Source organism: Cuculus canorus, chromosome 2, assembly GCF_017976375.1.
Source record: "Cuculus canorus isolate bCucCan1 chromosome 2, bCucCan1.pri, whole genome shotgun sequence".
Classification (NCBI taxonomy): Eukaryota; Metazoa; Chordata; class Aves; order Cuculiformes; family Cuculidae; genus Cuculus; species Cuculus canorus.
In genome coordinates, this window is record NC_071402.1 from 115,865,881 (window position 1) to 115,883,895 (window position 18,015).

The window sequence follows — 18,015 nt, forward strand, 5'->3', positions numbered from 1 at the left end:
ACAGAAATTAAGATCAAGGAATATTTTCTCCTTCACAGCAGAGAAGATGAAGGACAAGTGAAGTAGTACCTGTAATTACCATGAAAATGAGAGTTTCCTCAAAACACGACAAAGAGAAAACACCTCATCTTTTGCACAAATAGACAAATCTTACATAACATTGTTCTGTGTATCAGTTTTCCAACAGTTATGTTTTAGAAAGACTAAGTCAATTTGCCAACTAATATGAAACATTCTCATCTACTTCTTAATGATACCTGAGGAGTCTGCTCTTCTTCACAGTTTTGCAACACCTTTTCAAGATAAATCAAGTTCTGAAAGAATTATGATGGTATTCGCTATTCCATCCTAATCCCAACATTTACTTAATTTCCCAAAGTTTTTCTAAAATTTCTGTATTTCTCTTGATCTGTTGTCGATATCCCCTTCACAAGTTACAATCCTTTTTGTGAAACAAAGAAATGGCACGCATACAGGAAAAGAAACATCATTCTCTATAACCATGTATGATTTGCTCCATCTCTTCTAGGAAGGCTTTTGAGAGAGCAGGATAATAAAGTATTGGTAACCACTAACTCAGAGCAGATGGTTTCTAGTGACTTAAGAGCTGGAAAAAGATTTCAGAATTCATTATCAATACCCTAAAGTAGTCTTCCCCTCGGTTTTCAATGTATTAAGTGCAAACACATCCATTTAATACACTTGGTATTCTAAATATAAACATTGCTGGATTTTTTTACTTCAAGGACATAACTAATTAAAAGGAATTTAATTAGCATGAGAGTAAAATAAAATCTAGTGTGAAGTGGAATTAAAACCCTTCAGAATTACAAAGCATAATTGTATAAGCCCATCTCTGAACATAAAGCAGCATCTGCTATTATTTTAAAATGACATAGCTTTTAAAAAATTGCATTAGCAAATTGATTCAGTCAAACCCCAAACCAAACATATTTGGTACATACAGTGGCATATTTTTATCTGAACCATTCTGCATAATGCTGTGTATCCAAATTCAAACAATAAGCATCACACACTACTTTTGACATTTATTATTTTGTTTCTATACTATATTATCTGCTCCAAGAAGGGTGGGTTGCACCTCAAACTACTATCCTATCAATTCAGAAGAAAGCAATTTTTACCACTCTAAAACGACAATGCTGTCTCATAGCTCCTTTTTTTACTCCTTTCCTTTTTTTTTCTGTGCAGGAACTAATATTGCTGCTCTTGGTAGATATGCATTCCAAATATTTTGATTATTTTGTAGCCCTTCACATCTACTTAAATCATAAAAAATAAAAACCACAAAAGAATCTAATCCAAGCACTGATTAAATCTATAGGCTCTGACTTCTGTTTCATGACTTGTGTTAAAACAATCAATCAGTTCACCTTATTCCTTGTAAACAGGTTTCCATATCAAAAAGCCCACTGTCACACACAGTATCAGCCAAGTACCTTCATGCATTCATCTGTTTGCAAAGTTTTTTCAACATTCTTAATTTTTATGACATTAGAAAGACTTTAATGCTTTAGCATATGTTTTAATTACAAAGACATCAGTACTGTATCCTTGTTCTCTTTTCTGACTGTGAATAGGCAAGGATCACTGCTTCCATGGTTTTGCCTGTGGAGTAGAACTGACCTGAGAGCTTACGACATGTAAGTGACATTTTATTCTCACACCTACATCTAAATAACTGCACAAAGAGGTAGAAAAAGTACTGCTGAAGTCCCAAGTCTGATGTGAACTTCCATGTACAGAGTACAAGAATAATAATAAACATGGCATAGGTGAACATTAAAAAAAAGTATATAAGTCTATGGAACACTACTCTCAAATAAAAAACTCCTATAAAATGTGGAGAGACCCAAAGACATCAGTAATGGAATCTAACAGGAAAAAGAAAAATAATGCAATGTAGACAGCATAAGAAAATTACAACTTAATAAGCCTGAGTGCTAATGGTGCATTGTTTGGAATCTGACACTTCTAAAGACTGATCTAACTTGCAGACACTTTACTGGCAACTGTTGTTTAAAAGAGCACAATATATTTCCATCAACAGCTTCTCTGCCCAGTTACAACTGAACAAAACAAATAAATTGTTTCAGTGGAGCTGAAAAAGATGGCACACAACTAGTTAAACCAAACTGTTACTACAGTAACAGTACTGGCCATGTACAAGAATAGCAGCAAAATAGGCAGGCAACCAACTATTGCAGAGTAGCTGTGGGTGGGTAACTCGCACCTGGTTGCTTACTCCATTGTAACATGTCTGTCTGCTCCGAAAAAGTGACCATGAAGATGGAAGTCACTGGACCGAACGTCAAACACAGGAGTACTTACCATGAGTACAGGATGGTTCCCACTACTGATGCAAGTTTGCTGTTTTCTTGTTTTTGTTTTGCAAGCCCAAAGTCAGCTACAATAAAGCAAAAAAGATGCACCTATCAATAGCCGTCCTCTCTGCAAGACAAGCAGTGCTGGTTCACAACAGCTGAAAAGTTGAGGAAGGACGGAGGGGAAGCTTGGGGTTTTTTTTATCTTTTACAGTTTGCAGTGCTGGACCACAGTGGTTTTCTATCTCCACGTTACTCAACAACTTCTGTTTGAATCAAGCCTGCCAGCTTTAAAACATTATAAGCACACCTCTGCTGCTTTCAATCCAAACTACATGACCAGTTTCAGGTTTCTATTAATATATTCCAATGGTATGACAGTGGTAAGTATCTAACAAGCAGTTATCTAATGCCTAAATTAATGGAAAAAATAATAACAAAGTCAGTAATGATTTCACTTTCCTTATAATTGTGATAGCTGGGAAAAGCAGACTTCCTCAGAAATTTAATTTTGAAGGATTATGGGAGGGCCTAGTATCTGAATAGTTCGTGTTCAAAGATTGCATTTGGTAAGAAATAATGGTGAATCCCAGCCTTACCTTGTGACAAGAGCTGTGGAGTCAGTGATCCAGAAAATAAAAATAGAACTTTAATTTTATTTTCCATGAAAGCATATCCTAAAATCAAGATAATCTTCAATTTAAATCAACAGCAGTGCATGCTTATTCTACTCTTTTCCACCAATTGAAGTGGAACAGAATTAATTTCTCATCACACCCAAATGCACCTTTTTAGTTATTCTATCATTCTCCTTTCTCTGTGCTAATATCAATAATTTGTCAGCGCAGTCTTTGGCATATATGGACCATATGAGTTAGGCATAATACCATAGCTTGCACCAGCACAGTATGTATTTACTGTTATTGGAAAGAAAGTAATTTATTCTTTACTTCATTAGGTTGCAAAACAACCTGGTTCAGTTGATTTCAGAAGTAATAGATAAAAGATCTTCAGCTCCCTCTGAAAATTCAGTGTACATTGGTACTAATTAAAGTACTAAATAAAGTGATTGCCTCAATATTGTAATAGTTTCAAACCAATAACTGTAGAAATGGTTGAAATAAGTTTCAGTTTTTCCAGTTTTCCTCAAGGCCTGTCAGTCTTTCAAGAAATATAAATGCTTTTCAATGACACTCTTGAGCTTGCATTTGAAAGTACATTCCTTATATGTAGTATAAATAAGTACACTTCTTTGTATGTAGACTGGACCAGAGGTAAGGAAAAGGTGTTAAATCAAGACAAGAGTGCCCCTCTGTGGCAGTATGTTGATATAAAACATAACTATATAATACTTTACTTTAAAATCATATTCTGAATATCTATTTTCGTCACTCAGGGACAAGTGCTCCATTAAATCACCTTTTTTCAAAACTATATCATTACCAAGAACCAGAGGGTTTTAGCACATACTTCAATTAATTCATTATTAAATGGTATGTACCTCATCAGGTATAAATATGTACTATAAAACAACAGTTGTTCAATATATTTGCCTCTTATTGCCAAGTGTTTTGTGGTTGACTATGTGCATATGCCTACATTTTCCTGTTATTTTTAAAGAAGAAAGACTGATTTTTGCAACAAGACTTCTCACAACAATTCTGAGGTATTCAAATTGTTTATTTAGTTCTGTGTCACAAGCAGCTAAAAACCATGCAGCAGTTCTTTGAGAACTTTAAAAAGTTGAATTGCCAATAAGGCTTGCCAGGGTACCAAGTTGTACTAATTCACTTAAAGAGTAAAACTTTGCCATACTTTGGAGTACTGCTCACAGATAAACAGCTTCCAAAGCCTATCCTGAAACCTGCCTAGGCTCCTTCCTCTACACTGGGGAGATTATAAAAGCGTATATCAAGAACATTCACCATTGCAGGCTGAAACAAATAGCACCTCATGGCAGCTGATCACCGGGAGCAACTGATAAGTACTAAACAATTGCATGTTAGTATTGGAGTAGGACAGACAGCTGTTATACTTTGTTCATTAACATTTGCTATCTAATTTGGTTATCTCAATATTCTTGCTGATTTAAATAAAAACAAGCCTTGAAGCATAATTACAGTTCAAATTTTTTAGGGCTAAATGATCTTCTCTGTTATATTTGACACATGTGGCTGCGAAAAACAGTCATGGCTGATGACACTTGGTGGCAATGATACAAAATCTGCATTAGCAATTATTTTATGTCACATTATAATAATGTAACAATTTACTGGCTTCCCAGTATGGTGACCAATGCCCAGGAATCTGAAACCTTCTGAGAGTTTCGATACAGAAATTCCATTCACATACATCATGGGAAATTCACTTCAAGTAAAGTAGTTCTACTTACTAATTGTAACTTTGTCTTTATCCCCCAGCATGACATTGTTTGGTGTGAGATCCCGATGAACAATCCTTTTCTCTTTATGCAAATAACGAAGAGCTAGACAAAGCTTAAAAAAAAAAGCCAGAAAGAGCCTTACAGAAATTCTTAACTACAACCTAAATAAAGGCACATAAAATTAAAATTGTATCTGATATTAGTGCCTGATATAATAGGCATTACTTTGTCATTTATTAGCAAACTAAATGGTGCTACTAATTACATGTGGGAAAAGTCCCAGTAACAGAAAATTGGAAGCCTTTACTTGGATAAATATATGCCATATTCTTTCTTCTGTAAACTGTTGCTGCTTTTCTTTCAAGGAATTAAAGTGTTCTCCCAGTGGCACTCCCTCTATGAGCTCCATGACTATGTACAATCTGTCATCTACATAAAAGAAAATTAATTAATAGAACATTACATTTATACAGAATGCATTTGAAGTTAAAATATATTTTTTAATATATTATTTTACTTATTATTTATTTACTTTTTTTAAAAATCTATTTCTACAGACAAATACGTTTTAATCATAGTTCTACTCCTTGTTATTCCATTTTTTTCTCAATTTATATTACAGCAACTATAAGAAATTCATTGCCTGATAATCACTCAGTGGGCAGCTGTGTATAGCTACTTCTTTATAAAAAAGAAAAGTAAGACAGTGTGGCTGAGCAGTCTATATCATTCATTCTATTAGTCTCTACAGCTTTTCTCCCAACATAACATTCCAGGTGTAAATTTGGGATTCTTAATTCTACAAGATGTGAAAGATGCTTTCTACATGTTTACATTGCATCCAGTCTTACTGGTGGATAAATATAAACATGATTTCTCACCTTTTATTTAATTTTAAAGGACTATAAGCCTGTCTGAACTTGAAGAATGTATTACTATTTATTACTCAAGTTTGACACACTCCTTCCAAGCTGTAAGTGCTTCTATTATATATTTCTCTTTATTCATGATGTACAATGTGGCAATTTATACTTACTTTCCAAGAAGGTTCTATAATACCGTACAACATTTGGATGACAAAGCTACAACGAAGAAAGAAATTTAGATGTTTAGGCCAGTTATCTGACTGCACGTTATTTTTCATGTTTAGCTACGTATGGAAGGAACAATTCTACAAGGATTCCACAAACCTGCTTACAAACTGCAGTGTAGTAGACTTTCACTGCCACCCCAGACACAGAGAAGTGTGTGTACGTTACTAGAGCTACCAGGAGAAAAACACAGCATGATTCCTATCTCCTTCCCCCTTAATAACTGAAAGAGAGTAAATGAAGTTTGAAGACAGGCAATTACACCTGCATCAAAACATTGGCATTCTTAGCCTAAGAACACAAATGATCAGGCTGGTGGGTTTTTTTCATTTTCAATTACAAAAAAAAGATTAGCTTCTCACTGTATTTTAAACCCAAGAATTCATTAAATGGAACAAAGACTTATCAGTTCCCTATTACAATCCTAATTTACAGAGTCCCTGCAAAAAAATCCAAATACTGCCAACACAGAAAGTAAGAATCTTTGGCTAGAAGCATTTGCACTGCTGCTAACACTACAGTAAGAAAGTTTTCAATATTGACAGGATTCAGGTAAAAGGAGCCAACATCGTACTGGTCAGACAAAAATAGTAACAGTGGCTGGAAGCCCTGTGACATGAGAACTCAGAGTTAATAATGCTAACAGCAGAATGCCCACATGAAACTAGAGTCCATGAGAAATACCTGCTCTTTGATGATGGCTAATTCAGAAACAATGTTCTTCACACTGCTGTCTCTGTCTTTTTTTTCCTTTCCAAATGCTGGATTGTGTAAATTGACTTCTTTCATTGCCAAGAGATTTTGTCCATTATGTTTTCTAACCTATAAAAAAGATAAAGCCCTAGTAAAATTAACATAGGATGGGGATATATAGGATATTGTTATGGCTACCAGATAAGTTATCAGTCATAGCTTTTTCTGCGTATGATGTGATTAGTCAAAAGAACTGGAGCCCTACAATGCAGGTGAGCAGTACACTGCTGAACTTGCCACAGTGTTTGAAGTAACATTATCAGTATCAAAAATATGCTTCAATTTCTGTGGTTTTACACAGATCTGACAGCCTTTGTAATAGATAGGAATGCTGTTTGTGGAGAGGAGTTGAAAGAAAATAAAAGTAGGAAATCTAAGAGATATACTTGTCAATCTTATAAATACAAGAGGGGACAAAACAAAATCACAGAGAATACTAACAAGCCCAGATCCATGCCTTTCCACACCTGCATTTCCCTACTGAATTGCAGAGGGTGGTAGTGCCTTAAATAGGTATTAGACCCTCTTCAGGAAGCCTTAAACCTGTAAACTAATATCAAAAGAGAAGTTTACCTTATATACACTTCCAAAAGCTCCACTGCCAAGGTGCTGTAAAATTGCATAATTGCCTATATGTTTTGTAGGTGCCTTATTCTGATTCGTGCTTTCAATACTTTCAGCAATTTGCTTCAATTCATCCTCCTGGTTATAAATTCAATGACAAATAAATAAGTATAGAATATTTCATGCCTTTCTTCTGCTAAGAATGTGCAAAGAAAACAGCTTATTAGAGCTGTGAAGGTCTTTACCTACCTTTAATAAATTTAGCTTTGATATCAACTCTTCGTAAGCACTGATATCACGCACATAGTGTCCAATATCAATGAAGATTTCAAACAAGTCAGTAGGGAAAAGTCTACAAGTGTTTAAATTTTGATATATTATAGAAACAGTGCACATAGTGGCTATTAATCTACAGCAGAATCTTTTCAGTGTTTAATATTACAACTTTAGAAACTTCTAAATAATACACTCATTTTTTACTAATTATTCAGATATTAGCTCTCTGACATTAAGCATATAGGAGTTAAAGGGCTTTTCAAAAGTCAGACTTCAATATCCATAGGTTGGTATTAACATAAATGTCAGTTCTCCAAACAAATATAAACCTCTCAAAGTTAGTGCATCACCTGAGTTTCCAGTCATTTTCCTTTTTTTAATTCTAGAATCATAAAACTGTTTGGATCGAAAGGGACCTTTTAAGGGTCATCTAGTTCAGCTCCCCTGCAGGGAGCAAGAACATCTTCAACTAAGTTCTTATAGTCCATTATTCTTGGTGTCACCATATCCGAGTTCCTTCTTGTAAAGCATTAAGTGATAAGATTAACATTTGTCTGCATTTAAAGAATCATGACACCTATCTTAGATTTATTTGTTTAAGAAGTGTACTCTAAAAAATTAGAAAGGCTGGGAAAAGCAAGAGCTAACAGATAACAGGCAATATTTGATTAGTGACATGCTTAACTGAAAGTTTGTTTCTTTTTAAAGTTCTGGCAGAAGAAGAAATACAGAAAACTAAGGCATTTGGAAAAACATGAAAGAGAGCAAATCAGTCCAGATTAATCACTTACAAAGCTTGACACCAATCATGAACCTTCAAAATGGGCCCTTTTCAGTACAAAATCCCCTTTTTAAAAGCAAAAATAACACAGAAGTTCTATTTAGAATTCTAGTAACTTATGATACAGAATAAAATCACACAGAAACAGTACTGACAGGCAGGCCTGCTAGGCAGTATGATTACTATCCTCATCCCACAAATCACGGAATCACAGAATGCCAGGTTGGAAGGGACCTCAGGGATCATCCGGTCCAGCCTTTTAGGTAATAAATAGTTTAAATGAGCTGGCTCAGAACTGTGTCAAGCTGAGCCTTAGAAGTGTCCAATGTAGAGGAATCTACAACTTCCCTGGGGAGATTATTCCAATGTTTAACTGCTCTCGTGGTGAAAATTTTTCTTCTGGAATCTAATCGGATTCTCCTCAGGAGCAACTTATACCCATTACCCCTTGTCTTTTTGATGTGACTACTGGTAAAAAGGGAGTCTCCAGCCTTTTGGTAGACACCCTTTATGTACTGGTATATAGTAATAAGGCCTGCCCTAAGCCTTTCCCTTTGCAAGGCTGAACAAACCCAGTTCTCTCAGCCTTACTTACAAGGTTTCCTAGACCTCTGATCATTTTAGTGGCCCTTCTCTGGACGCTCTCCAACCTGTCTGCATCTATTTTGTACAACAGAGACCAAAACACCACTGTTATTGCCAGCCTGGTGAAACTGTCATCTTCATAGTAAAAATGGTTAACTGATAAAAGATATTTTCTCCTTATTGACCCAAACCTTTCAGCAGCACTCATGAGTAAACCAGCTTGATGCAAAGTCAATCCCATGTGAAGGAGGGGAGGGAGAAAAAATGTACTGCTCCTAATCACTAGCTACTATTCAAGGCTGCACCTTGCATCTGCTAAACCATACTTTTATCCTGAAGATTATTTCTAAGAGTATTAAAACTGTCCTGAACATATTTTAAACCTTGATTCATGGCAAGGAGCCCCTATAGAGCTAGATTCTCTGTCACACATACAATAGAAGTCCCCATGCTGAAAGCCTAACTCTTGTAGGCTGGCACTGAGGCAGTGCAGGAAGGGCTGTCTGGAGTTGTGGACAGGACAGAAGTTGTCTGTTACTATTTGTTGAAAATATATGACATCTAAAAAACATGCCTTTCTGATTGCAATGACGACTTTTGAAACGCTATCCTCAAGGAGTTTCACAAAACATTTTGTTAACATACCTTTTAAAGATATGTCGATTTCTTTCCATACTGAAGAGAAATCTCAGGGCTCTGAAAGCATAACACTACAGCAGAAAAAAACACTTAAATCAATGACAAATTTATACACAAATGGAAAAGCCATCGATAAATATTGAGGATTCCCTTTGACTTTACACATTGGTGAACTTTGTACTACTGACACTGTCTCCCATAACATTCTCATAGGTAAAAAACATTGAGTAAGTTCTTTGAAGCATGACTAAGTTCTGTAGCCCAGTAAATGTAGGGCCATGCCACAACGAAGACCAGATAAGAGGCAGGATCCTGACTGTATTCACCTGTGCTAAGGACTGCCCCACACTTGGCTGCAGAAGAGCAACTGGAGAGGCAGCAGAGGTTCATCCCTGAACCCCAAACCACTACTTTCTATAGCTTAGAAAGACACCAACACCATTTAACAGAGGCTGGATAAGAGCTACTAATTAATCACTACTGGTAACTTTTAGCCTAAGTTGACTCAAAACACTACATTTATGGGGTTATTGACATGCAAAACCAAGAGCTAGTCTATATTTATTAGCTCAATATTTATCCTACTTTTAAGTTTGCTCTACTTCATGTGATGTTTTCCTTTATTTAGCAGCCACAGTAAGACAGTCCAGAAAGAAACAGATATTACATCAAAGTAAATCTACAGTGAGGTTTAATGAAAATCAAGGCACTAAAAAGATGTGATGCTGGGTGGTCTGAAAAAGTGGAGGAGAGATTATTACAAGAAAAATGCTCACTTTCCTTCACACTGTATAAAGTGCCAGAAACAAAGTAAAACAGAACAACACACCGGTAACTGAGTGACTATTTAATTTTTAGTTCCTGGGCAATTTGTCGTCACTGGTTTTGTTTCAGTGGGTTTTTTTCCACTTTTGAGTAAGATTTTTTTAATGTATTTAAAATAAACTTTAAAATCATAAAAAATGAAAATCAAAAAACATGCAATGATAATAAATTGAGTTACCTGTAGTAAATTAGCTTTTTCAGCATTCCTTCCTCTATTTGGTAGAATCAGCTTTGCTATTGTATATATACCATTTGCCTGTAAACAGAGAAAGGTCAATATTAATAGCACTCCTTTGCATAGAAACCACGATGACCAATGGTACTTCAGGTAAATCAGAAGCTAATATCTATTGACAAGTTCTCAATAGCCAATTGCACACCTAAATTATAAGTTCAAATGACTTAAATGTAGATAAGAATGAAATTGTTGCTACATTCAAACTGATACTGCAAAGAGAGTTTGCAAACAGATAATGAAGCAATGCTTCTGTCTCTACAGGTGAAGGAAATTGCAGTAACAGATCTCCTATCACCATGTGGACATTTAGAACTGTCCAGAACCAAAAATCCAGTCATAGTGAATATAAACTGGAGAAACATCAGAAGGGATAGCCTGTACCTGGTCTAGTGAAAAAGAGATGAAATGACCCCAAGTTGCACCGGAGGATGTTTAAACTAGATACTAGGAAATATTACTTCACGGAAAGGTTGTCAAGAATTGGAACAGGCTGCCCAGAGAAGTGGTTGAGTCATGATCCCTGTATTGAGAAGACCTGTAGATGCAGTGCTTAGGGATGTGGTTTAGTGGTGGGCTTGGCATTGGATGAACTTGATAATCCTAAAGGTCTTTTCCAACCTAAATTATTCTGTGATTTGCCGATTTCAGCTTCTTTTTTTTCATGTAGCCATGCTGTGTGCTCCATTAATGTGTCCATCATGTTGGTGTAATATACAGGTACTGGTAGATTTAGTTACAGTACTGCTCCCAGCTACCTCACAAACTCCCTGCTAGAGGCTACTCTCCTCTCCACCAGAGTTTAAGGGGAATAGGTATCAGATCTGCAGAGGCTTTGCTGCAGTTCCTGACATGTTTTTGTAAACTGTTCAAGAAGGCAGAGACAAGCTATGGTTTTGGGCTGTGTAGTAGAGGCATTGAGTTATAAATGTGTTCTGGCCTGCTACCAGCACTGCTGCAGTCTGCTATCTAGGCTGTAAGTTGAGATAAGGACACAGGATGGGCAGGGATAGTGCAGCTACAGCAGAAGCAAATGGTTCTCTAACGCCTGAACCATTCTTTGCCAATGAATTAAATAAACTTTTAGAGGTCACCTAGCTTGACTTTCTCAGCACATAACTGAAAAAGCTGCAAAGCTTCTTGCTTTAACTGTTTTTAATGTAAATGAGTTTCTTCATTTTGTTCTTCAAAGTTATATTGACACAGAGAAAGAAACAGGATTTCAAATGAAAGAGATTGCTTTAGGCTGGAACTGCAGCTGAAATGAACACGCTTGAAGCTATGTCCTGATCTGAAAGCGGTACATTGGCTGGTGAATTGACATAGGGAGAGGTCATCACTTTTCAACAGGATGACTGGGGGAAGAAGAAACACCTTTTCCCAGCCTGCATATCATCCCACCAATTTTTAAGCAATTTACTGACACCATAGTTATCACACACTGCTAGAGCAAAGCAGAAAAACCTGTGTTAAAATCAGCCTTTTATCTCCCAAGTCCCCAGAAGTTACACTGTTTTCAAAATATATGCAATTTAAATAAGTTATATTTTATTTTAATTAAACCAGACTCAGCCTTTAAAGTATGCAGTTAGATTGTTCTGGTAAAATGTTGTCTAAATCATTATGGTTCATTGATGTTTTAAGATACAGAGAAATATTTTTTTCTAGACTTACTTCCATTCCTTTCCTCTTAATTGATAGCTCTGATACACAAACTTTTCTCCCAGTCATATTTAAGGCTCTTTGTTCTCTCGAATCCTCTAGGAATACTTCTAGTTGGGTTTTAAGCTAACTTGAAGGCTTTGATCACTGACTTAACATTTAGAGTATAAGAACTGGATATAGCTTCTAGCTGGTAAAATTGTCCCAAATATTTGTGTCTTTGACTATGTCTGTAATACATACCAGGGATTTCAAGAATGGTTTTTAGAACCATAGATTCTGGCTGAATTAAACATTACATTTTAAAATGCAATTTAGAACACAGCCCTGGGGATGGAGTGCCAGGAAGTTTTCTCAGAAAAAACAAACACTGAGGAAAAGAGAAATTGTTCGTGAAACAACAATGCACCAATTGAGCTACACAGAATTTGTTTTCAGAAACTTCATGAAATTCAGGATTTGTATTTCTCAGTTAATTCCATGATTACTCTTATTTAATATCTTACTTTGAATATGGCAAAAACATGGCAAGAGATGCCAACCAAAATGAACCTATCTTAATAAAGCTGTTTATTCTCCCAGACAACTAGATAGGCATGTTGATACCTTGATATATATGCCTCTGTGTATAAATACACAAAAAATAGATAATAATAAAAAACTGAGGTAATAATTATATAAAGGGATATTTTCCAACCCCTTTCAAATGCAATTTTTTTTTTTTGTTAAATAAATGATGGTGACAAATAAGAATAATTAAGGCAAATTCTAAAGTATAGTGCCTTACTTCACTGAATAAAGCTGAATAAAGTCTTCTTACCTGTACTACCTGGCAGGCATTAGTCTCATTGAGCACCAGCTCAGTAATTGCAGCACAACAAGCTAGAAAAAAAATTCAGACGTAACATAATCATAATGATATTCAGAGAGTGTGATGGGTTAATCTTAGCTAAGGGCCAAATGCCCACCCAATGCTCATTCACTCCCTTTACTTAAAAAGACAGAGAGAGAAAACAGGATGGGAAATTTCATAGGTCAAGATAGACAAAGGGAGATTGCTTATCAGTTACCATCCCAGCCAAACCAGACTTGGGGAAAATTAATTTAATTTATTTCCAATTATTTTATATAATTTATTTCCAATTAATCTATTTCCAATTTCTATAAAAATAAATTTTGATAGAAAAAAATAAAGGAAAAAATAAAATAAGACCTTTCTCCCCCTGCCCATTGTTTCTTTTCCCCCAGACTCATCTTCACTCTTTCACTCCCAACTCCTCTACCCTCTTCCCCAGCAGCACTGGAGGGTAGTAGATGAGGGTCACAGTCAGTACATAGCAGTTCTACTCTGCTCTCTTCACACATTTCCTCTGCTCCAGCGCAGGTCCTCTCCATGTGCTGTGGCATGAATACCTACTCCATAGAGATCTCTCCCATGGACTGCAGGTGAATCTCTGCTCTGGTGCCTATAGCAACTCCTTCCTCTCCTCCTCTGACTTTGGTGTTTGCACTGCAGTTTCTCACACCTTTATTTTTTTCCTCCCCTCCTCTACTCACTCAGTGGTTTTGCCCTTTCTTAACTATATTTTCACATAAAGAAGTATTAATAATAACAAAGTCATGATTAATCTACAGTAGTAAATTTGAGTAAAGAGAAAAGTATGATCAAATAAAAATAATTGCAGGCTAAACCCAAAATTTAAAAATAAATATATGCTTGAGATGCTTTTACTGGTGGAAGAAATATATATGATTTCTGTGTATTTAATACTTTATCCTTTCCTTCTTACAAAAAAAAAAACAACTTGCTTTTTGAAAATATGAGCTGGTATTGCTCCTTCAGAAGTAAACACAGCAGACTCAGTGCTCCCACTCCCTAAAGTAGGTTTAGATGTTTACAATTTCAGTTTTGAAATACTTCTAATCCCTTTGCACAAGTGCAAGTAACCTCCTAACAGGGGATGAGGCTTTGCAAACTCACCTGCTTGAAGCGAGAAAGTATTTTCTTGCATCTCATCAGGACTCAAATCATCTGACAAATGGAGGTGTTGGATTCTCCCTGCTGCGTTCGCGCTAGATAGACTTCTGACTGAAGAGCGATCAGAAACAAGATTTCTTTCCCTGAAAAAACCAATCAAATTGCAGTGTAAAGAAAAGGCTTAACATATCTGTGTTAACAATTTCTGAAGTTCTGAAAATCTGTATGTTTTTCACTAAATTAGCCTTGAAACACTTCGAAAAAGCAAACAAGCCTTTAAATAAAAAATTCCTTTACCACATTCATCAATTATAGTCACAATTGTAGTTCACTAAATAGGTATCTAATTAATATGGAAACTAAGTAGACAGTAATGATATATTCAGAATCAATTAATTACTTAATTTATACACTTAAAATATGAAAAACACTTTAAAATAACAATGAAATATACACAGCTGAAAAAACCCACTTATTCATTATATTCTAACCAGTGTTTAGATTTCTGCAGACATCACATACAGCTGAACAAAACAAAGATGCTACTTGATAAAACAAGGCTTGGTCAAATACATCTTAAAATATGAAACAGTCTCATATAATGGCCACACGGTTGAGGACTGAAAACCTACCCCTGTAATATATGAAGGAGCTGCTTGATTCCACCCCAAATCCGGATTTCCACACTAGTCTCAGGGTCTTCACAAACCTGTACCAAAATCCAAACTATACTCCACAGAAGTTTGATATGATCAGAATGGAGTAAACTAAGCAAGACTGGAACTCCTTCATATATTTTTATTTGCTCTTTGACTAGTGACTCTGCACAGAGGAGGCGTAGCAACTCTGCTGTGAGCCTGAAAAAAAAAACAGTAAGAAGTTTTAACAGTAATTCCAGCATCACTTTGTACTGTCAGTTAGCAAAGGTGAAAAAACAAAGCAAATGTTTAAGAAAGAACTCCCTCCCAGTACTCAAAGGGCGTCAACAAGAAAGCTGGGGAGGGGGTCTTTAGCAGGGAGTGTAGTGATAGGATGAGGGGGAATGGTTGTAAGCTGAAATAGAGGATTTAAATGAGATGTTAGGAAGAAATTTTTTACTGTGAGCGTGGTGAGGCACTGGCACAGGTTGCCCGGGGAAGTCATAGCTGCCCCATCCCTGGAGGTGTTCAAGGCCAGGTTGGATGGGGCTTTGAGCAACCTGATCTAGGGGAAGGTGTCCCTGGCCATGGCAGGGGGGTTGAAACTGGATGGTCCCTTCCAACACAAACCATTCTATGATTCTGTGATAAAAGAAAAAAGCTAAAGAAAACTGCTTAAAGTCACTGTATATTAGTTAAAGAAACTGGTGGTTAATTTTTTTTAAAAAATAAAAGAAGGTGGTCTAAATTTTCACAAGGGATGAAACTATATTTACAAGGAATTTGACTGTTGGCATACACAGTCAGGATGGATGTGCCTAGGTGGACTGCAGTCATCTGTGGTACCATCTTCTTGCTAATGGCATTAGTACTACATGTAGCACGGGTTGTGTGAACTTGTAAAGTCCATCTGTGGAATTAGAATAACTCCACAAATAACCACAATTCTTTTCCCGTATGCTTTCAATATCATACTTACAAAAGGGATTGGATATATCATTTAAATGGTTTTTAATTAAAGGATTAAAGGATTTTAATTAACTTCACTCCAATTAAGGTGGACTTTCCATAGAAAATACGATCAGGTATTTCCTTTTCCACATGAAGCAAAAAATCTGCATGTGTGTTTGATGAAACATATGAATTCAGATTAATATCTGAATTTAAAACTATTCTTAACTAGCGTTGAACTTCACTAGCTTCCAGTCTACAATCAAATTCCACTTTTTATAAGAGACTCTCGATTTACATATAATCTAAAGAATTTCAAAGCCAGAAAATAAAAAAAATCTTTCGGCATATTCAATTTCTTTATCTTTAGTCATACACAAAATAACTGAATGTATGAAATGATTAAGCCTGAAAAGAAAAAATCTCTTCAGAATTTTAAATGTGATAGGACATATCATCAAATTTGAGAGCCTTTAGGTTTCCTATTGAAATATAGATGTACTATGTTCAGCTAGCAGGCTTAGCGGAGATGAAAGGATAATTAAAGAACTTAAGGAACCTTAGTAATTTTTTGATTGAAGGGATGTGGGGTCTGACCCAGCCTCCTGCATGAACTACAACAGATTTATGTCTTGCAATTTTTTACTAGCATGTGTTGAGCATCATTCAAAGTGTTTTCCATCTGCCCACTCAGGTCTGCTGGGAGTAAAGGGGAGATGCGCCAAGATAGCAAACGCTATCACTTTATGGTAACATCACAATTTATTTGCACTGTGTCATGAGTGGGGAGAGAGGAGACAGCTTATAACAAAACTACAATGAAAGATTTTGCTAGTCAATATCTGACTTGAAAATACGTAGATGTCAGAACTATTAGATGTCGATCTAGAATACGTAGATGTCAGATGTCTGTCAGATGTCAGAGTATTTTAAAGCGGCATATTATCTGATCCCCTAAATGAAAAAGTCAGAATACATTTTAACACAATGTACAAATTAAGTCTCACCTTTTAGAAAGCAAATCGTATTCACGTAATATCATCAGCAAGTTCTCAACAATGGTGAGCTCACTTATCTTCTCCCTGTATTCTGGACTACAAATTGATTATTCCTGGCATGTAATGTAATGTAATATAAATTTTATATAAAATTAAATTATGTTTATAAAAATCACATATTCTTTAGCCTCCCTCCTTATACATTTGACCAGCTATTTTATTCTCACGTCTTAAGTAATAATATCATATAGTGCACACAAATGCACATAAATACTGAAAGCTACAAAACCAGACTGGATCAAGAGTGACATTGCAGCAATTTCCAGTTTTCCCAGTATAAAATAGTAAATGTGAAACACAAAAATAAAGACACAAATGTATTTCATTTGTTTCGTACTAGAAATTAAGTAAATAAGGTACATTTTTAGAATACAAAAGTTTCCATGAACATTTGTAATATACTCCAAACACTTTCTAGTCCAGTCCAAATGTAACACACTTAATTCTGTGAGGAAAATTAAATGGAAGTTGAAATTGTCCATATAACCTCATTTAAATTAATACCTATATTTTTAAAAAAAAATTAAATAGAATGAAAAATATTTAGGAAAAGAAAAAATCCAAAGAAACCCTAGTAAATAAATTTCTATTGATCTCAAAGAGTTGTATCTGTTCTCTTCAGTTTTGTAATTTTCCATATAATTTTTCATTTAAAAGATAAAATTGTTACACAAGTCAGAATAAATACAGCAGAATCATAATGTAGAAGCAGCAGCTGTTTTTTCTATAAAACTATAAGGATGAAAGATGCTGTATCTTCCTTTTCCTTTTCTTCCCTCCACACCAGGAAAAAAATGCATTATCCTTATTTAAAATAGTCATTAGTGAAGAGAGGATAAATATACATGGATTTGAATGTATGCATTCATTATTTACTACACTGAACAATATTCTTGATGATTATTGTGAAGCATTATTGTACTAAGCTCAGCACAAAGGATTTTTGCATGCAGGAAGTGAGTAAGAATTCCAGAATCTCCACAGAACAAGATTCCATTTTGAAAAAAAGAAGTCTTCCTCACAAACAGCAGTTTTAATATTGTGACAAAACGTAACATTAAAATGCTTAGTGTGAAGTATAGGACATTAACTTAAACCTACCTTTCTGCCAGGCTAGTCAGAGCAAGGAGGGCACCCAAGAGCACGTTGCTGTCTCTGGCAGATAACAAACTAACTAAGGTCTGGAAAATGAAGCAAGACAAATAAATATAAATAAAATTCTTTTCTTTTATGACTTAAACACGTGTAGAG

General features: G+C 35.5%; 1 protein-coding gene across 2 annotated transcripts in view; it reads right to left on the reverse strand.

Annotated features, from left to right (window-relative positions):
* The window catches only part of NEK10 (NIMA related kinase 10), a 65,743-nt gene that overhangs the window by 31,378 nt on the left and 16,350 nt on the right, over positions 1-18,015 (reverse strand). For both annotated transcript variants that reach the window (XM_054060566.1, XM_054060567.1), the window contains 14 exons: positions 17,866-17,945; positions 16,714-16,800; positions 14,750-14,974; positions 14,121-14,260; positions 12,960-13,021; positions 10,421-10,498; positions 9,424-9,488; positions 7,386-7,488; positions 7,146-7,274; positions 6,504-6,641; positions 5,765-5,810; positions 5,036-5,157; positions 4,738-4,840; positions 2,353-2,428 (listed from right to left, as the gene is read on the reverse strand). In XM_054060566.1, the coding sequence (XP_053916541.1) occupies positions 2,353-2,428; positions 4,738-4,840; positions 5,036-5,157; positions 5,765-5,810; positions 6,504-6,641; positions 7,146-7,274; positions 7,386-7,488; positions 9,424-9,488; positions 10,421-10,498; positions 12,960-13,021; positions 14,121-14,260; positions 14,750-14,974; positions 16,714-16,800; positions 17,866-17,945 (1,454 nt within the window). The remainder of the gene's footprint in view (positions 1-2,352; positions 2,429-4,737; positions 4,841-5,035; positions 5,158-5,764; positions 5,811-6,503; positions 6,642-7,145; positions 7,275-7,385; positions 7,489-9,423; positions 9,489-10,420; positions 10,499-12,959; positions 13,022-14,120; positions 14,261-14,749; positions 14,975-16,713; positions 16,801-17,865; positions 17,946-18,015) is intronic.